The 22,328-nt window shown below is 37.4% G+C and overlaps 1 protein-coding gene across 2 annotated transcripts in view; it reads right to left on the bottom strand.

Annotated features, from left to right (window-relative positions):
• exoc3l4 (exocyst complex component 3-like 4) overlaps positions 1-15,755 on the bottom strand; it is a 33,309-nt gene extending 17,554 nt beyond the window's left edge. Inside the window, exons 1-7 of one of the 2 annotated variants that reach the window (XM_038304637.1) lie at positions 15,452-15,755; positions 13,359-13,463; positions 12,843-13,106; positions 10,138-10,263; positions 6,338-6,565; positions 3,720-4,338; positions 391-508 (exon numbers count right to left, since the gene is read on the bottom strand). In XM_038304637.1, coding sequence (XP_038160565.1) covers positions 391-508; positions 3,720-4,338; positions 6,338-6,565; positions 10,138-10,263; positions 12,843-13,106; positions 13,359-13,365 — 1,362 coding nt within the window. In that variant the 5' untranslated portion in view covers positions 13,366-13,463; positions 15,452-15,755. Of the gene's footprint in view, positions 1-390; positions 509-3,719; positions 4,339-6,337; positions 6,566-10,137; positions 10,264-12,842; positions 13,107-13,358; positions 13,464-15,386; positions 15,432-15,451 lie in introns of those variants that run through there. The other variant, XM_038304636.1, reaches the window with a different exon arrangement.
• Positions 15,756-22,328: the final 6,573 nt, after the last annotated feature.

Here is a 22,328-nt window from a genome sequence, read left to right as displayed (position 1 = left end):
TGTTCAAAGGGCTCTCATATTATGCAGGTTCAAACTAGAGCATCATCATTTGGTACACAGCCATGTTCAAACAGGAAGAGGTGATCCCTTATCTGTTTCTACACAAGTAGGAGCATGAAATTGTCCCAACTCCTACATCTTTAGGAAAGACTCTTAGAATGATTCAAAACAGCAACTTAGAGCTTGTACAATTTAACGTTTTCTACATAGGGCACCATACAGGTTCAAAGATATATTATTTGTTGCTGCTAATCAGACTGTCAGGCTTTTAAGAGGCTGGAGGTTTGCTCTTAAACTACTTTTTCAGGATGTGTTTTGCACATTTTATTTAAAGCACCCTGATTTTTATTCTAAAAATGTTATGAAATTAAACTATTTTACTTTACTTACCTTTACTTTGAGGCTGTATTTCTCTAAAAGCTGCTTCATAAAGCTTTCTTCTAACTGCAGATCAGTACTTTCTTCTGCCATTTCTGGCAGCAAGGAGAAACTTCCCATGATCTTCTCGCTGTCAGAGTGAAACAGGATACCAGTCACATGTCATGGAGTTGTTTAGACCAGCGGGCATTGAAGCACATTGATAACAGCATATCCCACTGAGGGAAGACCTCATGTGATGAAATCCTGTTTATTTAGGGTCAGATCTTCAGATTCTTCCCTCATGGTGTGAAAAAATATAAGACCTTTAAAATGCAGCAGTATCTGAATAATAAAAAAAAATGAATAGATATAATAAAATTTTATGAAACATTTATTTTACAAAAAATATCTGGTATTTTTTGTAAAATACCACAGTGGTATTAAAATACTACAGTGGTATTAATTCCTCTTCAGTGTCTGAGACCAATGAAGGTATGTCCTAATTTTAATGTTTCCATTTTACCCTTCGGGAGGGAGTCGATCTTTAAACTTTCTCTTTTTTTTTTTTGTAGATCAGCTGTTCAGTTTTAGTAGAATGGGGAAAAAAAAGTGTTTAAGCACAATATATTGGTTTGGTGTGGCCTGATTCGACAGTTAAAAAAATAAAATGTCAGCAAATCTGTAAGTGCTGTTTTTTCCTATATTACTTCCTCCTCAGCTCCTTCTCCAAGCTGATACTCTAGTTCACCAATTCTGTTATGTTCTGCTAAAGCATTTCTGTATTTAATTGTGACTTTTGATGCAAACTACACAGATTTTGCTTTCTGTCACACTTGCACCTTGGAAAAGTATTGATATCAGCTAAACTTTTATGCACAAAGAGCACATATTTGGGAAGTTTTAGAGCCAACAGTTGTTTTTTTTCATACAAATTATAATTCTGCTGTAGGTGTTGGGTGGAATTATTTCTAGTCCCCATGGACAAAACTTTGTAAAGCTACTTTTACCTGAAATTACAGTCTACTTCAATTTTTATTTGTTGAACATCAGTCATACTTAAAAGGTATTGTGGATGATTTTTGGGAATTTTGAAAATACCCACCCTCCACTTTAAAAAAAAATGCACATGCACAAACCTGTATCTGAGAGGGAACGTCTATTATAGACGTGCTAGAGTGTGCACAAGCCCATTTCTCCTTTTGCACGCTCTGTTTAAAAGGTGCTGTTTGCATCGCTCACACAAGCTTACTTTTCAAAAAAAGATTTGCAATTTATCCACTATATCAGACTCACCACAGGTAAGTGAAAATTGGAACAAGCACGTAGATCAACCTTACGTAAACATATCATCAGAATGACTGACAAGTAGGAGGACCACCTATTTTGATGATCCACCTGGAAAAAGAACATTCTCCACTATAACTTTAATGGAGAAAGTGTTTGAGCAACAATAATCAAGTCTTGCCCCACATTCTTCGAGGTTCGACGAGACAATGCCTGGATCTATATCCTGCCAAAACTCTTTAATAACCCTTCAAACTCATTGAACATTGGTGTTCGAATCACTTCAAAGGCATCAGGTTTATAAAAATAAGCACACATATAAACTTCTTCTACAAACATTTGGAAAGTATGGGTTGCACTTAGGAACCCAGTGAACTTCAGCATATTGCTGTGATATGACACCACTCGATGCAGTTAGTTTTGTTTTGAAACTTCTTCCTTAGAAGGTTTTCCAGAGTCAACTGTTGCTGGTTTCGCGAGCAATAAGAATCTATTTAAAATAATAGCAACTCACTTCCAAATTTAATTGCAGATTTTGCAGAATTCATAGCAGATGATGAGGCACAGAGGGCACAAAGGTCAATAATTTTCTACAGAGACTTCCAATCTTTATATGTCTTTCTGATTAGCACAACACTTTTGATCTGAATGGTAGCAGAGACCTGTTCTCTGGAGTAGTTCCCTCTCTCTCTCTCTCTGTTGACTGTCTGCAGAATGTTTCAAAGGGAAGGGAGTCGTGTTTTCACACTCTTGGTGTTGAAGAACTTGACGAGGCACCACACAGTCAATGTGGTCAAAAATCACAATATATACACTAGTAATCCCGCTGGGGATTCCCACCTCTTATAAAACATATGTCAGTGATGTCAGTGAAGTCTGAATGTCTGTGAAGGTGGTGCACCAAATACTTTTAGATATGTCAAGTGAACACTGTAACACATCCTTTTCTTGTTCCCATTTTTTATTAGCTAATCTGTACGATGCAAGTCATGTAAGACTTTTTAAAGTAAGCAATAGGCCTATAGTATGCTAACATAGTTCACAAATTAGGCAAAAGCTGTCCTGGTGAGCAATAATCTATCCACCTCACAGGCCTGACATTTCAACACCCTAAAATAACAGCATGATTATGCATGTCATAATACAATAAAATAAAAGGCAATAATACGATAAAAGGCTGCAAAGCACTTGCCCTTGAACTGAATGTATTTCTCTCTACTTAGCTAATTTAAAATGTTTGGCAGCACGTCCAGCCAACCTCCCAATTCTAACACAGTACCTTCATAATCAGCATCAAATTGTCCAAGACCAGCCAACCTAGCACTTACTGCAACAATCTGTTTGCATAAACAAAGCATTTCTGCACAATGTTTCAGAAACCGTTTCATGAAACTTATCTGCACGCTAGACGAGGTCTCAAACTGATTGCACTCTATTGTTGTAATTAACTTTAGTGGAAAAATGATAACATTCATCAAAGAAAACTTCTTCAAAGTGCCAGGCAGTTTGCATGGCTGAGTGAGCAGGTAGCTAATGTCAGCATTGTGGATCGAGTGGCACATTGTGGCAGTTAGATTATGGGGAAATGTTTAATGTATGAGTTAGGGATGTTGGGCCAGTCGTCCATGACTATCAGCTCACGTTGAATGATGTGAATGCCCCCATCCACGTTGCATAATCGCTGGAAGCAGATAAACATTCAGGTTGCATGGCCAGCATACACCTTTGAGCCTGTTCAGGGCTTTCTGATTTGGTGTTTACGACAGAGTGTTTCTGTTCCTGCCAATTTCTAGTGACTTCGTGGAGCTTTCCCCAGGCTACAATCATTAACCTAAACGACTCGAAGCAAAAAACTTTTACCCTTTGTGTGACCAATGGTTACAACAAATAATAATTGCTTTTCAGACTTTCACTTATAATTCCTTTAAAATATGTTGTTGTTTGTGGTTGTAATGTAAGAACTATCAACAAATACCTATTACCATGTTTTTAATATATGACCATTCTAAGTTTAGCATCTTTGCCACAATTCAGAGCAGCAGATTGGCATCCCTCTAATTCTCTTATCCTCTCACCTCTTGTATGTGTGGAGAATCCAATCTAGCAGAGCATACACATCCTTCAGCTCAGTCACTTGAGACTCCAGCTTCTTCAAGTGCTGCCCGAGGACTCTTTGGTAGCTCCTAACATAAGTGCTGAAGACTTTAAAGCTGGGTGGGTAGGACCATCGTAGTTCCTGCTTTACAATCATCAAATCCTCCACAATGGTTTTTCCCAGGCGTCCAAGATGAACTGCCAACCATGACCGATTCTGTTCTTTACTGTCCAGATGTACACTTTTCACCTTGGCCAGTACACCGTCAGATACCGCCTCCCTCCAGGACTCTCTCCAGCTGTCCTGTAGCCCTCCTGGTTCCTCAGCCCTCTTCTCCTCCTCCTGGATAATACGTGCCAAGTGTACCAGAAGCGCTTTATTCCTGGCAGGAAGAGAGTTGGAATCACAGACTATGGTGCAAATCTTTTTCCGAAGGTCATTATAAAGAAGGACTAGGTCTTTTTCTTTCTTGGCCAATTCCATAGGGGAGTCATCCCCAGATTGCTCCTGCTCCTTCTGAAACTCCTGCCGCATGGCAAGCAGGTTCAGATGAGCCTCCTCCAGCACCTCCATCTCAATTAGCTTGTTGATCTGCATAACTGGAGGTAAAAAATCAGAATAACAAATTGAAAAAACATTATTTCCCTTAAATCCACAGAGTATTCAGACATCAGAACACTTTTACTGTTTCAATCTAATTCATTAGAAGCTGAATAAAATATGCTCAAATGGTTATTCCTTTGATTTTAATTCATTGTTGTCAACCAGTCTAAAATTATTACCTGACACAAGGGAGCAGAACAGAGTATGTAGTTTTAATGCAAGTGACAAATCTATTGCAAATTTAACGCAAATTTCTTTAACTAGTCACAAGCAGCCATCACAGCCCTGTTCGATATCTGTCGTTTGCCAAGTTGCACATTTTATGAAGCTTTGGGTAATGCCTTGATTCTGCTAAATATTCCAGAAGTTAAAAAGCCTTATAAGAGCGCTTTTTATAAAAACAAAGACAGAAAGCCTGGAGAAGATTCAGCAAGAGCTTAGCAGTTAAAGTTTAAAACTGCAAAATGGCAGTTACTAAAGGATTATAGTCAGTTTTCTCTGTAAGATTTCATTCATTAAAGCCAGCATAAACTAAACCTTTCATGACTCTTTATTAGCCAGACCAAATTCTCTTCCAACTTGAACTTTTGCACTTCATATGTATTATGTAATGTGATGTTTTTACAAAAGAAACAAGATTATTATCAATGGCTGCTTCTGTTGCAAAAACAGAGATAAATACATCTGCATGTACGGACAAAGTCGGAACAAGAGAAGACAAAGTTGCAGCTTTGAATTATTTGTTGGCTGAACATTGCAACCTTTGCAACTTCAAAAATATCGAAATTCTTTTTAATCTGATGATTTCCCAGATCGTCTCTAACTGGTCTTAAAGCATTTCCTACAGTAGCTTCTTTCAGCTCTGACCACCTTCTCTGTTACCTTTGAAAAAAATATCCAAAAAGCTTGACGCTGCCACCTACATATGATTATGGGGCATATGTTTCATAAATGTTTAGCTTTTTTCTATCCTCACATGAAGTTTTTTGTAGGTCAGTGTTTTTGTTTCAAATATTTTCTGTGCAAATAAAGAGTGTTGAAAGCTAACATGATTGCTTAAGGCTTCATTAAGACCATGACTTTCTTAGATACTGTTCCTTTAAGGCCAACTTGGTGGAGTCCAGCACCTATTGTTGTGTTCTAAACACATTCTTCTTATTTTTTTTCTTCTCCACTATGGCTGCATGCATACCTAAAGGTTTGCTGTAGAGTCAAAAATAATGCAAGCTGATATTATAACCAGAGGAGGAGCGAATCCTCCAAAGTCAGTGACTAGATGCAATGTTTTCTTTAGATAGAAAGATTTTGAACCAAACTAAGCGGGTGATCTCATTGAAATATCTCTGTAAAGGGAATTTCAGATGAAGTGAGAGGAAATGCGCTGTGAACTGGCATGGATTTCCTCGCCATGCATGTGGGAGTTCTCTTTGGGTGCTTTGGCTTTCTTCTACATTCCAAAAGCATGTTTATTAGGTAAACATGGTGCCTCCAAGTGTTAATTGTGTGCGTGGCTGTATGTTTCTGTATTGCCGTGCTATAAAATGTCAATTTTATACATTTCATTGTGCATAGAGAGTGCAAATTTATGTTTGGAAATGTATGTTTCGTTAAGTTAACATTCTGTTGTCACATTTTCTGTCACAAAACTTTTTATTCATAACTCATAATTCACGTTTTCAAAATCTAAAAATTTTAAATTATATATAATAAAAACAATGATGGTTTTTAGTCCTTTTAAGTGACTCAGCTGCACCTTTCTAAGACCTTCCCCTAAGCAGAGTGTTCTGACTTTTAAAACACTCCTCTGACAAAAAAGTTTTTTAGTATCTAAATAGATGGAAAACAATACATTTCCTTTCTAGATGTAGCATTTTTAAAAATAGAAAATCTCTCCATTAGTTGCTTGCTTCAGCTACAGAAGAAAAGAACCACACACACAAAAAAAAACAAGTTAATGGTTCAAGAAGGCATGAACTATCATGCAGGGTTGTATACCTGAGAGCGGAGTGTGAGGTATTTCAGGTAGTGAGTACAATTCATCAACCTCCGACAACTCCTCCTCCTCAGCTTCCTTGTCATCCATAATCTCTGGCAGGGCCTCGGAGACAGCAGAGTCCTTTCTCCCTGTTTTATCAGTTTCCTTCTTCGAGCTAAATCTCAGACTTCTTCGAATGGAGGCTCCTTTTTTCATAAGGGAGTCACCCAGCTTAGACGTGTTGGTATCTGAGAATGAAAGCAAGGAACTTTGATAAAGCAGCAAAAATCTATTGGCAGTGAATGCATCACACATAAGCGCTATTGCAAAGCGGTTGCTGTTACTGTGCAGTAGACTCAGAAAGCTCTTTCAATGTCTGTAAAGTGTGCAGACCGAGGTGAGAGAGGCAAAAAGCTGTAAGAAATATTATTTCGGGAAAAAAAAGTTAAAAATACAAAACCTCTTGACTTTATTTTCAAGTTTAAAGACGTTTCACTTCCCATCCAGAAAGCTTTCTCAATTCAAAATGTCTGGAGTAGCGCCGAGTAGTGAGAGATTTTGATTTGAGAAAGCTTTCTGGATGGGAAGCGAAACGTCTTTAAACTTGGAAATAAGGTCCAGTGGTTTTGTTTTTTAACTTTTATTGGAAAGAGTATGACCTGGATGACTGAGAAGCTTCACCAGCATAAGAAGTAGTAAAAACTAAATAAGTATTTTTAATGACTTGCAGTTTATTCTGGAGTTTATTCAGAATGAAAGACAGTGAGAGCGTTAGAATGTCGGCAAATAACAAGATGACTAATAAATATATTACAGTGATCTGCTTGATCATTTTCAGCTGTCTCTCTCTGTCAAGCAGAGGTTTTTAGTAACTATTTAATTGGATAAATTTACTTCATAAAAAAAAAAAAAAAAAATATATATATATATATATATATATATATATATATATATATATATATATATATATATATATATATACTACCTTTAAAACGTTTGGGGTCACCCAAACAATTTTGTGTTTTCCTGAAAAGTCACGCTTATTCACCACCATACGTTGTGAAATGAATAGAAAATAGAGTCAAGACATTGACAAGCTTAGAAATAATGATTTGTATTTGAAATAAAAAAAATTTTTTACATCAAACTTTGTTTTCGTCAAAGAATCATCCATTTGCAGCAATTACAGCATTGCAGACCTTTGGCATTCTAGCATTCTTTGTTGAGGTAATCTGGAGAAACTGCACCCCACCTTCCAGAAGCAGCTCCCACAAGTTGGATTGGTTGGATGGGCACTTCTTGCGTACCATATGGTCAAGCTGCTCCCACAACAGCTCAATGGGCTTCAGATCTGGTGACTGCGCTGGCCACTCCATTACCAATAGAATACCAGCTGCCTGCTTCTGCTCTAAGTAGTTCTTGCACAATTTGGAGGTGTGTTTAGGGCCAATGTCCTGTTGTAGGATGAAATTGGCTCCAATCAAGCGCTGTCCACTGTGTATGGCATGTTGTTGCAAAATGGAGTGATAGCCTTCCTTATTCAGAATCCCTTTTACCCTGAAAAAATCTCCCACCTTATCAGCACCAAAGCAACCCCAGACCATCACATTACCTCCACCATGCTTAACAGATGGCGTCAGGCATTCTTCCAGCATCTTTTCATTTGTTCTGCGTCTCACAAACGTTCTTCTTTGTGATCCAAACACCTCAAACTTGGATTTATCTGTCCAAAACACTTTTTTCCAGTCTTCCTCTGTCCAATGTCTATGTTCTTTTGCCCATCGTAATCTTTTTCTTTTATTGGCCAGTCTCAGATATGGCTTTTTCTGGCCACTCTGCCCTGAATACTATTTAATGAAGATGCCAGTTGGGGACCTGTGAAGCGTCTGTTTCTCAAACTAGAGACTCTAATGTACTTATCTTCTTGCTCAGCTGTGCAACGCGGCCTCCCACTTCTTTTTCTACTCCGGTTAGAGCCTGTTTTTAGCTGTCCTCTGAAGGGAGTAGTACACACCGTTGTAGGAAATCTTCCATTTCTTAGCAATTTCTCGCATGGAATAGCCTTAATTTCTAAGAACAAGAATACTGTCGAGTTTCAGATGAAAGTTCTCTTTTTCTGGCCATTTTGAGCGTTTAATTGACCCCACAAATGTGATGCTCCAGAAACTCAATCTGCTCAAAGGAAGGTCAGTTTTGTAGCTTCTGTAACGAGCTAAACTGTTCTCAGATGTTTGAACATAATTGTACAAGGATTTTCTAATCATCAATTAGCCTTCTGAGCCAATGAGCAAACACATTGTACCATTAGAACACTGGAGTGATAGTTGCTGGAAAAGGGCCTCTATACACCTATGTAGATATTGCTCCAAAAACCAGACATTTGCAACTAGAATAGTCATTTACCACGTTAGCAATGTATAGAGTGTATTTCTTTAAAGTTGAGACTAGTTTTAAAGTTATCTTTATTGAAAAGTATGGTGCAAAACTGCTATTTTCAATGACTACTTATTTTTGTCCAGCTTTAACATCAGCATCGATATCGGTTATCGGCTACATGAGTTTTAAAATATCGGCATATCGGATATCGGCCAAAATCCCAATATCGTGCATCCATATATATATATATATATATATATATATATATATATATATATATATATATATATATATATATATATATATATATATATACAGTACCATTCGAAAGTTTATATATATATATATATTCATGGGTAATATTCTTTTCAAGTATCACTACTCCTACCTGAGTAAAATGCCTGGCTACTCTGCATACTGTGAGTAACTTCAACTATTCAAAGATCAGTTTTATATAGGATTAACAGTAGAAATTGTCGATAGGGGATATTGCGCCTGCCCTAACATATTTCTTTACTTCTGTCTGTACAAACTAATTACATAAATTTTATGTTGAAAAAAATACAAAATAAAAAAAAGTTTTAATGGATTTTTGTAATTATGCTTTTTTTATGATTTATATATTTTAGTTTTTAAAACACCAGAGCTTGCACATGAAGTGCAATATGCATTATTTATAAACACAAATCACATTTTATGATCTAAAAATTACTCTGTACTTGTTAAGCCGTGATTTAGTGATTTATTCTTACTAAATTTATTTAATGGCTACTCTTAAGCTCAACTTGAGTAAAAAGTAGAGCTACTCTTACTTAAATACAATCTTTGGGTCTTACAAACACCAGAACCATTGAGATAGGAGAGTTGTGCACCGAGAAGACCAGGCTATGTATTATATTAAGTATATTTATAAAGTGGGGAATTTAAAGTCCATTTGGTCAATAAATGACAAACAGCTCGTTGGGATGTAGATTGCTTCTAACTGTTGTTAAGGAACCTTGGTTTCCATGAAGCCGCTTGGTGTTGCTGGAGTTTAACAATTACATTTTATAAATTATTTAATCATCCTTATGACCTACTTAATTTATGACTGCAAAATAGATAATGGTCCTTCTACAAATTTCATTATTATTTTTTTTGTTTGTTTTTGCTTTTTTGTCCCACTTGAATGTTTCAGATTATGCACATAATTTGATCATCAGATCATCCTGAGTTCAATAAAGGAGAGCCAATATGTACGAAAGGATATCAGGATTAAGCTCCAGCTCATGTTTATGTCTCAGGTTAGCTGCTAAACTCTATTTATATTAACACATGCTGTTGATAGTTCCAAGGTTCCAAACCCCACATAAACATGTCTAGTCATATTTCTTGTTGACAGAAAAACAGTAGTGAATGAACAGGGAAAAAGAAAACAAACTGGTTTTATCATTGACCAACATACCTGACTTTGAACGAGTTATCGGCTTTTTTTTTCGTGTTACGATGTCCGGCTGATCTTCATCATTTTTCTGACAGGAACCCCCAATGGCCTTAAAGGGTGTCGTTGCTGGAGAGCCAGCACTAAGACCTGGTGGGAAAGTAATAGTATATGAATAAATTCAGTAAATATCCTGTGTTCAGTAATGTGTCAGCAGGTTTACCTCTAATAAACCAGTCATGGGAATTTACTTTGTGTCTGTGAGTGATTGGGCTTTCTGCTGATGACGTGGCAGAGAAATGCAGACTAAATCAGGTTGAAAGCACAACAGGCTGCTTAGTGAATGAATAAGGCAGCAGGTTTGTCCATGGGACTTTGCACAACATGTTTGTTGGTAATAAATATTTACACAGAATCACATGACTCTTGGTAAATGAAACAGACACCAGGATGAATTTGGTCACTGGGTTACAGGAAAGGCCTTATGCTTTTTAAAATGTGAAAATCAGATAACGCAGCAACTTACAAAACACATACAGAATAAGGCTTGGCGCAGCCTTACCTATTGCTAAAAATAGATAAACATGTGTAATTACTTATGTTGTGAATGCTACCCATCAACTTGTTCAGATTTAAATGCTTTGTTTCGTTAAGGTAGGATGAAATCAGGAGTAAAGGTAAAATGGAGGATTTTCGAAAAGACCGCCCTCTCCGCTTAAAAATTATTTGCACATGCACAAACCTTTGCCCGCTCCCAAGAAGCAAAGCCTTTTAGACAGTGTGCATTAACAGACTCGCTAAAGTGATTATCATTTTGGAAAATACAAGGTTTTTAGGTTTGTGAGGACAGACTTATGGTGACAAACTGCTGATGTTTTTTTTTTGTTTTGTTTTTTTTCAGTGTTCACCAGTTCTGCTTATTGATGTAAATTCCCCTTGGCAGGGGAATGTCTAAAGGAAATTTCAAACCTTATGAATTCAAAACTTAACAGCAGATAAGATAAAAAGTCAGATTGAGGTATATCAGAGTATGTGGGAACCATTCTTAAAACCATAGAGGAAAGACTCAAACAATATCGGTCCAGAATAAAAATATGTGTTTTTTTTTTGTTTTGTTTTTTTTTTACTTTATCTTTTTTCACATTAGCTCCTTCTGCTGGATGGGGTGGGGGGACTATGGGAGGATTAGGAGGGGCTCAGGGGGTAAAATGTTAAAACTGAAGTCCTTCTCTGTATAATTACTTTACTGTTGTATACTTTACCATCCTGATATTATCAGCATCGATTTCACTGTATGTTTAGTTGTTGAAGGATTTAATAAACATTGAAAAAAATTCACTGGCAGGCTGGCAGTTACTTTTTTAGGGATGAAGATGTGCTATCATTCTGGATAGTAGAAGAAACCATTGTCACTCTCTTGTAATTCTGTTTTAGTAGAGGCCCTTTGTCTGAGATGATATGTTGATGTGACAAATAGGTTCTATTTATGCAACAAGGTTTGACCTTTTCTTAGAGATTTTCCTGTTCTATGTTACTGCTAAAGTTTCTCAGGACCAACTTCTGCAGAAAATCAGACTATTTTGATCTATGAACCGCTGTCTTCACAAGTTTCCATTTAAACTTTATTTTCCAAGTATTGTATAGCCAGTCAATTTGCTGAATGTACTGTTCTACTATCCATACTTCAGTGAATGGTCAGGGGCAATATATATTTCATCTCAACTATGCCAGTATCACTTTATTAGATTATTAAAAGAATGTAATTTATTTACAATTTCAAAATATTTGTTTCAGATTTTGCCATTTTTGCATGAAATATTTGCATAAACATTTAGAGCCTTTACAATTTTTTCACATTTCCCAATATTGCAATCTCCAAATGAAGCGGAAGGAAAATAATACATGATTTTCCTTATTTTTCTTGAAGATAAAATCAAAAAAGTTTTATGTGCTTCTTTATTTACCCCCATTTACAGCTGCAGATCCATCTTTTTGAACCTTAGGCACCTTACTTATTTTATTTATTTATTTATTTATTTTTTATTTTATTTTATTTTATTTTTTACCTGCCACCACATTATTGTGCATACCTTAAATCCTTACTGTAAGTCACCTTCAATCTATCCTTTATTTTTTTACCCTCTATTGTATATAACTGGATGCACAGTTTATAATTCATGCAACCTTTCCTCCTTTATGCACCTTCTGTTGTTAATAAAAGCCAATGTCAAAAGTGAATTTCTCAATAAAGTTCTATCTAATTTAATCTTATTGAATGTTGTGGTTCTAATATGACAAAAAATAAAATAAAATAAATAAACAAATAGTTATTTTTGATTTATAGTAGTTATTTTTGCTTTATAGTAGTTATTTTTGCTTTATAATGTTGATGAGAATGAAGCAGAATAGTCCCTTTGTCACCCTATCATTTTGGCCACAGCCAGGTTATGCTTTGGTTCCCAAGTTCCCACATATCATCTTATTTACGGTACAAACATCAGCAGAAAAAGTTTTCAACAACCTTTGACAATGGGTTTTGTTGGAAATTTGTTTGTGAATATCCCCTAGTGTAAAAAAAAAAAAAAAACAGCTACCGGTACAAGTGTAAATTTGTGAAACCTGGTGTGTAAGTTAAAAATAGGATAAACTAAATAATTAAATGTTGCCAAAGGGCCCTGTTTTAAAACATCACATCAGAGCAGAGTTCATGACTGACTGAATATACTCACTGGGTGATGTTGGTGGTGAAGAAAAGGAAGACTCTGACACACTGACTTGTGCCTGCACACTGGATGTGACCTTTAAGTCCTTGCTTTTCGGTGAAAAGGGACTCTTTTCCGAAGGACGTCTAATGCTTTGCCTGAACGACTGGAATGCACCCAGAACCTCTTTCGCCATTCCATTTGCTGGCATCTTCCCGTTGCTCCTAAGGGATACTCTGTCCTCCTCTGGGTTATCGCTGGACTTATCCATAACTTGGGAGCACTCTGACCCTGAAGAATAAAATTGCCAGGAGGAAATGTCAGAAACTTAAAAATCCATAGAAAAAAAGGAAAGTCAGTCCCACTGTGCTCCTCCTCAGTGGATTTGCTGTGTTATTGGCCCTTGTGACTGTAGTTAGCAGCTTGAGACATGCTTTGTTTACTCATAACACATCTGCGCTGTTCTGACAACAAGCTACCATAGGAGAGACATGCCAAAACAAAAATTCTAAACATAAGATAGAGACTTTTCTGACGTCTTACCTTTCATCCAATCCTTCTTGGTCGTCACAGTTAGTTATTGCCGCACTGATGGATTTTCCTCTGGACTTTTTTTCCAACTCCAGTAACCAGTCTGCCAGCAATGAGCTATGATAAAAGATTTGATTATTTTTTACAGTTTATTTATATAGTTACCAACGGAGAGTAAATCATTAATGTTTCAGGTATGGTAAGTAAGGTTAAAGTTCTAAAACATAAAATTATATTCAGCGTTTATATTTCTTTTAGTATTTTTTTTTTCATAGACATTTACTTAGAAAGTAGGTCATTTGCAAACTTGATTGTTTTTAAGCCTGATCAGCTTTAGTTTGGGAGTGTATATGTTTGTTTTTTTTTACCTAAAAGGTGATCTTCATTTATAGTTTCTAACTATATTTAACTTTCCTAACCATTTTCAACTTTGCCTTAATTGTTAGCTCAGTGTAATTTAAAAATTTCCTTATTAAGTTTGCAATGCTTAAGATAGCAAAATATGTTTCTCAAGATTTAGAAATAAAGGTAATTAGAAATCCAAAGTTTTTTTTTGTTTTTTTTTTATTGTAGTTCCTGTTATGAATGCAATATTTGCTGAATTCAGATTTGGCTTCGAATTCAGATTGATGAATTGATTGATTGATCGATCACAGCAGAAATCTGTACCAACCAGCACATCTATATCAGGTCTCATAAACACTCTTTGAGGGGGTCATTTAAATAATTTAGTAAGAACACGAATTTCATTTTCAGCAGCAGAAATATTCTTTATTAATAAAGATTTAAGAATGGAAAAGGTGTAATATGCTTCTAAATAGATACAGATATATAAGGTACTGACAAAGAGAGCTATAATACAGAGCTAGAAGTCAGCAGAAAAGATCCAGTTGATCATATTAAGTTGCTCAGTTTTATTCTTTTAAAGAAAGACAATTTTAATAATAAAATTACATATTTGTGACAATGGATAGAAATTTTAGCTATATTTGAAAATCTAACTTTTTACTCAACTAATTATGTTAGTGAAAACTATAATTAACATTCTGTCATAATTGTTTCTGTTTAGAAAAAAGTAAAGTGAAATTAAAAGCTTAACAAGTGTTTGGCAGCTCTCTCCTAAACACATGGTTTGGTGTCACCTTTGCAAATTAATTGATTGCAACAGAAAGATGCTCTGTGTTGCTGGTGTGTGTGTGTGTGTGTGTGTGTGTGTGTGTGTGTGTGTGTGTGTGTGTGTGTGTGTGTGTGTGTGTGTGTGTGTGTGTGTGTGTGTGTGTGTGTGTGTGTGTGTGTGTGTGTGTGTGTGTGTGTGTGTTGGGGGGGGGGGTCTGGAAAATTTAATGCTTAATAACAAACTGAGGGTTTCCCTTTAATCTGTTAGATTTCTCTGATTAAGACAGGGACAGAATCTAGCATAATTTTTTCTTAAACCGTTCAATTCTAAAGACAATTTAATTTACTCAGACTATTTAACTGTTATATTTTAGTTAATATATACATCACTGGGTCAGATAAAATCACAATGGGTTCTGTTTGGTGCATCTCATTTTTACTTTCACTTTACATCTGTTCTGCATCGTATTAGCTTTCCCCTCTGTTAATTTATGCATAAAGCAGAGGATTTCAACTCAAAGCCACAATAACATGTACAGAAGCTATAGAGCATAAAACAAGCATTAATTCAACTGACAGAGTTTCTCGTTTTTTCATAATAAAAACTATATGTGTGTATATAAGTAAGAAACATGGTACTATGAAAATGCTAATAAAAAACCAAACCATATCATACTATAGCAGTTCCTAAAGCAAACATCACGAATAATCACAGCTCACTCAAATACATTCTTCAGAAATCAATAATAAACACATTTTAGTATTTTTTCCAACAAAATAAAGTAATTAATGTTGATTGAATCTTACCACTAATGAAAACTATAACAAAGTAATATGCTGGAGACAAAACAAGACAAAAGAACAGCATGAATAACAAGGCTAAGGAGAAGTATGCAATACATCTGGATTATAATCTGAGCTCACCTTTAAGCGTAAATAAATCCTAATCTGTCCAAAGGACAAGAAGCAGAAAAACAGCGTTACCTTACCTGTGGAAGACAGCTCAGGTAAGAGCTTAAGTTTTGCTTTCAGTTAATGAAAAAAAAGTCCCTTAGCTTTCAATTTTCCAAAGCTGCCAGACTGGTTTTTAAAAAAACAAAATCAACAAAAAAAAATTCCATGATATCAGAGCATTGGGAGGTACAGTACAGTAAGAAGTACAGTAAGAAGCAAAAACCTGAAGAAAGGAAAAAAGGACAGACGGCCTGTTAAGGTCACATTCACCCACTTTCCTCTCAGGTAATCTGAGCTCAGAGCAAAGCTTAGTGAGTTAACCATTACACAGTGTCTTTTGTTTTACTTAGACACCAATGAGGAAGTGTAGAGAACAGCTCACTACAAGCTATTTTAATGAAAGATACCTCCCCTAGAGGTTTTCCTTCAACAGCTACAAAAAGATAACTTTATTAAATATTTTTTCATTTAAAACATGATGCACACAAGAAATCTTACATTTCAGCCTTTTAATCAATAGAATGCAAACCTTTTATGAGTACCACAATAAGTTAAAAAGTAAGAGCAGGAACCTTGTAGTCAGTGTTTTATGGCGCTTACATACAGTATCTTCCCACACCACTAGATGGCGATGTAGACTACATCTCTTCCAGCATTGTAATTATTGTGGATGTGACCCTCTCAGATTTTCCCTGAACAATAAGGAGAGCTGTGATTAGACTTTTATCAGGCTGCTGTTTTACTAAATCTCAATGCTTTTCTGTTTGTTTGTTTTTTTATCGAATGTAAAAAAAAAAAAAAAAAAAAAGTATGAGAAATTACTTTCATAACTATCCAATTATCAAAATAGGCTCAGGAGTTTACTTTGCTAATGGTTAAATTCTATTAAAATGAACTACTTTATTCAAATTCTACCTAAATACTTTATAACTATATGATAAATGTGTTATTTGACTTAAATGTGATTCATATTAATAAAGTCTATATTTGTAGAATGATAGTTACAGGTTGGATCAGCAATTAATAGTTCAAATAAGCATGGCCAGTTAAAGATTTTCAAAGTATGTCAACTGTGATTTAAAAATTACATGGATGGATGGATGGATGGATACTGTTAACATAAAATAATTTACTTTGTTTTTAGACAGAAAAAAAAGAAGTAACTCACAAAATATATTACTGCCATTATAATATGTGTAGTAGTAGTTGTTAAAGAATGCAATAAACACCTATTAGACTGAAAATTATTTCAAAGCATTGAATAGAATCAGAATTAACACAAAAAAATGAATTTGACCTTGTATTCCCTCACTCGCATAATCACAAGCACAAACAATAATTGATGTAAAATCAAACACAGTATAAAAATTATTAGTAGGGATAAGTAAAGCATGTACAGATGACCATGTTTAGCCTATCTTCTGTCTTTTTTTAAGGAGATAAGCCATTTTTTTACAGCATGGTAGCTGACTATCCTTATCCATTGCGTTTATCAGAGGGACGGCCTGGGTAAAGAAACTATTTCCATGTAAGAGTTGCTGTCGGATAAAAAGCTCTGTAGCGCAAACCTAAGGTCCTTTTTGAAATGCCTGAGGAGGTTTAATGTAAGTTAACTGTAGTTTGTTATTGACAGCTTGAAACAATGACTTCATGGTGTGTCTGCATCTTTTAACTGCTGGATTAAGTCCAGCTGCAGCAGGAACAGCATCCAGTATCATATACTGTAAGGTCTTTCATGTAAATGATCTACAGTACATTATCTTGTTTTGATTTGGGCCTCCTATAAAATAATACTAGAGGTGCAAACATGATGGTCTTGATGCAAACAATTCTACACAGAATAAGATGATGAACATACTATTAAAAGCTAATACATCTTGGTACCCAGAGTTACATTATAAATATACTGGAACATATTTCCACTTCTTTTCTTTTCTGTAGGTATAAATATAATCAGCTTTGAGACTGAGAACATATAAAAAATTTGTAAGATATTGAAGACCAAAGTGCAAATGGCACTAGAAAGAAGAACAAGGAGTTGAAAATTCTATAAAATAAGTTTACAAATGAAGAGAATGGAGACAAAACAGATCATCTATTGAAGACTGAAAACAGACTAAAGGCTTAAATAACGGGGAAACAGGTGAAAGCAATGTGTAAAATGAGAAGGGACATGAAGGAAATCTGCTTATAGCTCATGGTTCTGGCTAAGTGAAAATGATACAACAGTGGCAAACAGAGTGGAATAGAAGGAAGACACTAGCAGGGTCTAGTCAATAATACACAAAGAGTGATTGAGTAATAGAGTGACTAGAACACCAAAGTTATTACAAGAAAGTTAGCTGAAAAACACTCGGCACAGTGACACCAGACACCCAAATAGAGTCCAGGGGGAAAAAAACATAAATAAAACCGACCAAACCCAGGTAGGTGGAGGGGACTTTGGAACTATATGTGTGAAGCAAGTGAAGGGGGCTTGAGTAGAAGAGCTAGAAGAACAACGTAAACAATTTACTGTAGGTGGTCGGACTATGGTGGGCGACCTAAAATTTGACATGCTTGGGGATAGAGTCAAGAAAGGCAATCAGGAGGTTGACCCATGAACAAACAGTTCTTACATTAATCTTATACCAATCCTATGAGTTTGTGTAGGATCCCTTGCAACATAAATATTATTCCGAGGGCCCTAATAGTCTCACTTTGGATACCCCTGATCTAGGACGTGAAAGGCTAATATTTTATGTATACCAATCATTTGTTTGACATTTACAATATTGAAAAGCATTATTTTACCAACTTGCCATTTCTTGTTCAAACCTGTTAAAATGTTTCAGGGAGATCAGGTCATTTCATAATTTAAAAAGGCAAACTGAATGTTGTCTGCCTTATGGAACCTCATCTCACTTCTCACTGGCATACCTACATCCCACCAACACCTACTCCACTGCACCAGCACAAGCTTATATCTTTAATAAAATGTTTTTCTTTTTTCTTTTAAAGATTAAAGGATGCCTTGTTTGGGATGTTTTCAGAAATTTTGAGTTTGGGGCGCTTTACTAGGGACCATCTGGTCTCTGTACATGCGGAGCAGGAGTTTGGTCCACATTAAGTCAGACCTTTTCCTGGTTCATGTTGGACTCCAACAGGGCTGCCTTCAGTCCCCGGTCCTGTGAAGCAGCCTGGATGAGAATCAGCTCCTCCAAATCCAAAGCCATGACACTCAACCGGAAGAAAACGAGGCTTGTCCCCTTCAAGTTGGAGGAGATATTCTGTCTCAAATTGAGGAGTCAAAGTACCTTGGGGTCCTGTTTACAAGTGAGGACAGAATGGAGCTGGAGATTTACGCACACTGTCTTCACCACTCAGAGGAGCCTGATCAGTGGGAGATTGCTTCTCCCCAAACGCAGGACCAACAGACTGCTAAACTCCTTTGTTCTTAAAGGTATCAAGCTGTACAACTCGTCACTTGGGGGAAGGAGGGGGTGATAAGAAGAGGGACAAGGGTCAGCACACACCTTGGAGGTCTTGTGCAAAAACATTACCTGCTGTCACTCGTGCAATATTCTTCTCTCTCACTGTGCAATGACACATGCCAACTACTGTGTACTGTGTGTAATATTTCACGTATTTATAAGGTCAGTACATCTCTGCAGTACATGTGCAATAACTACTGTGTAATCTGTATAATTTTTTTACCTTTTTTTATATGGTCAGTACTTTTCAATAATGCAAGGGCAATAAGCCAAGTCAACTACTGTGTAGTCTTTCCTTAGCTCTTTATGGTGCAGATATTTTTTATATCTAAAGGAAACATATTCCAGGACATTACAACTTTTTTATGCTCTTTTGTACTATATACACTGTTTTTATGTTGTCTGTTGTATTCTTATCGTTAATGGCATCTTGATTTAACTCTGCCCTTTGTATTCTATATAAGCTACTGGAACCAGAATTTCCCTAAAGGAGTAATCCCAAGGGATAAATAGAGTCTAAGTCTGAGATGTCTAGGGAGAGGAAAATCTGTGTGTCTCTGCTTTTGACTGCTGCTGCAACGACCCGGCCCCTGATAACGCGGAAGACAACGAACGAAAAAAATTTAATAAAGGGTGTTTGATAAGTAAAATGTTTATGTTTTTCCTCTGAGGGTGTTTAATATTGTTAAGTACATGTTAAGTAGTATGTCGTCTAAGGACAGATTTTTTGTATGTGTTTTGAATGTCTTACTTTGTGCGTTCTGCGCCACAACAGAGTTCTATCATCATTTTCTAATAGCAAATATTCTCGATAACCTTGATTACTGTCAGTAAATCTATAAATCTTATATTTATCATTATCATCTCAGCTTGCAACCAGGAAAATTTAAATGTTTAGGGTTTCTTTCTGTCATGGTTTGTAGTTTTTGACCCACATGCAGAATCAATCACACAGAGAACCAGTTGGTTTTAACAATTTAATTACAAGGCAACAAGAATCTGTAAGCAGAGAACTGCAGGAAGTCAGCTGAACTTTCTGGTTGGTCTGAGGAGAGAGACTCCTTGTAAGTTTGCACTTACAAGGAATTTGACTTGGTGTTGTTGGTGCAGACAAAAAACAAAATAAGATAGAATATATATATATATATACACTATATTGCCAAAAGTATTTGCTCACCTGCCTTGACTCACATATGAGCTTAAGTGACATCCCGTTCCTAATCCATAGGGTTCAATATGACGTCGGTCCACCCTTTGCAGCTAGAACAGCTTCAACTCTTCTGGGAAGGCTGTCCACAAGGTTTAGGAGTGTGTTTATGGGAATTTTTGACCATTCTTCCAGAAGCGCATTTGTGAGGTCGCACACTGATGTTGGACGAGAAGGCCTGGCTCTCAGTCTCCGCTCTAATTCATCCCAAAGGTGTTCTATCGGGTTGAGGTCAGGACTCTGTGCAGGCCAGTCAAGTTCATCCACACCAGACTCTGTCATCCATGTCTTTATGGACCTTGCTTTGTGCACTGGTGCACAGTCATGTTGGAAGAGGAAGGGGCCAGCTCCAAACTGTTCCCACAAAGTTGGGAGCATGGAATTGTCCAAAATGTCTTGGTATGCTGAAGCATTCAGAGTTCCTTTCACTGGAACTAAGGGGCCAAGCCCAGCTCCTGAAAAACAACCCCACACCATAATCCCCCCTCCACCAAACTTTACACTTGGCACAATGCAGTCAGACAAGTACCGTTCTCCTGGCAACCGCCAAACCCAGACCCGTCCATCAGATTGCCAGATGGAGAAGCGTGATTCGTCACTCCAGAGAACGCGTCTCCACTGCTCTAGAGTCCAGTGGCGGCGTGCTTTACACCACCGCATCCGACGCTTTGCATTGCACTTGGTGATGTATGGCTTGGATGCAGCTGCTCGACCATGGAAACCCATTCCATGAAGCTCTCTGCGCACTGTTCTTGAGCTAATCTGAAGGCCACATGAAGTTTGGAGGTCTGTAGTGATTGACTCTGCAGAAAGTTGGCGACCTCTTCGCACTATGCGCGTCAGCATCCGCTGACCCCGCTCCGTCAGTTTACGTGGCCTACCACTTCGTGGCTGAGTTGCTGTCGTTCCCAAACACTTCCATTTTCTTATAATACAGCTGACAGTTGACTGTGGAATATTTAGGAGCGAGGAAATTTCACGACTGGATTTGTTGCACAGGTGGCATCCTATCACAGTTCCACGCTGGAATTCACTGAGCTCCTGAGAGCGACCCATTCTTTCACAAATGTTTGTAAAAACAGTCTGCATGCCTAGGTGCTTGAATTTATACACCTGTGGCCATGGAAGTGATTGGAACACCTGATTCCAATAATTTGGATGGGTGAGCAAATACTTTTGGCAATATAGTGTATATACACAGAAGCTATATACACACAGTAGACTGTGCGTTAATGTAACGCAGAAATCCTGAATGGGGGAGAAAACATTGTCCAGTGTCACGGGCGGCTCTTGGCCTTGTTGATAAGGCCGGTAGCAGATGGGAAAAAACAGTTTTTGTGACGGGAGGTTCTGGTCCTGATGGACCGCAGCCTCCTGCCAGAGGGAAGTGACTGAAATAATCTGTGACTGGGGTGCGAGGGATGAGCCACAATCTTCCCTGCACGCCTCAGAGTCCTGGAGGCATGCAGCTCCTGGAGAGATGGGAGATTGCAGCCAATCACCTTCTCTGCAGACACGCTGCAGTCTGCTCTTGTCCTTAGCGATGGCACCAGCGTACCAGATGGTAATGGAGGAGCTCCCACTTTAGGTCTTGGGAGATGATAGTTCCCAGGAAGCGGAAAGACTCCACAGTGTAAATGGTGGAGTCACAGAGGGTGATGGGGGTAGCTGGGGCTGTGCTCTTTCTGAAGTCCACAACCAACTCCACTGTTTTTAGAGAGTTAAGCTCCAGGTTGTTCTCCCTGCACCAGGTCACCAGATGGTCAGCCTCCCACCTATAGGCGGACTCGTCACCATCAGAGATCAGACCGATGAGAGTGGTGTCGTCCGCGAACTTCAGGAGCTTGACAGACTGATGACTGCAGGTGCAGCTTTTGGTGTACAGGGAGAAGAGCAGAGGAGAAAGAACACAGCCCTGGGGGGAACCAGTGCTGATGAGCTGTGAGTCAGAGAACTGTGTTCCCAGCTTTACATGCTGCTTCCTGTCCGACAGGAAGTCTGTGAGCCACCTGCAGGTGGAGTCAGGCACATTCAGCTGGGAGAGCTTTTCCTGTAGCAGAGCTGGGATGATTGTGTTGAAGGCCGAGCTGAAGTCCACAAACAGGATCCTGGCGTAGGTTCCAAAACCTCAGAGACCTAACACTTTCTTGTTTAGCATTTTTTTTTCTTACTTTGTTTTATTTTGATACAATACCAGCAAATAGAAATGGATAATGATGAATGTGGGATTTT

The sequence above is a fragment of the Cyprinodon tularosa genome, unplaced genomic scaffold (assembly GCF_016077235.1).
Source record: "Cyprinodon tularosa strain WSP-4 unplaced genomic scaffold, ASM1607723v1 ctg54, whole genome shotgun sequence".
Taxonomy (NCBI): Eukaryota; Metazoa; Chordata; class Actinopteri; order Cyprinodontiformes; family Cyprinodontidae; genus Cyprinodon; species Cyprinodon tularosa.
Note: the sequence above shows the minus strand (reverse complement) of the source record. Positions and strands in the feature narration are given on the sequence as shown.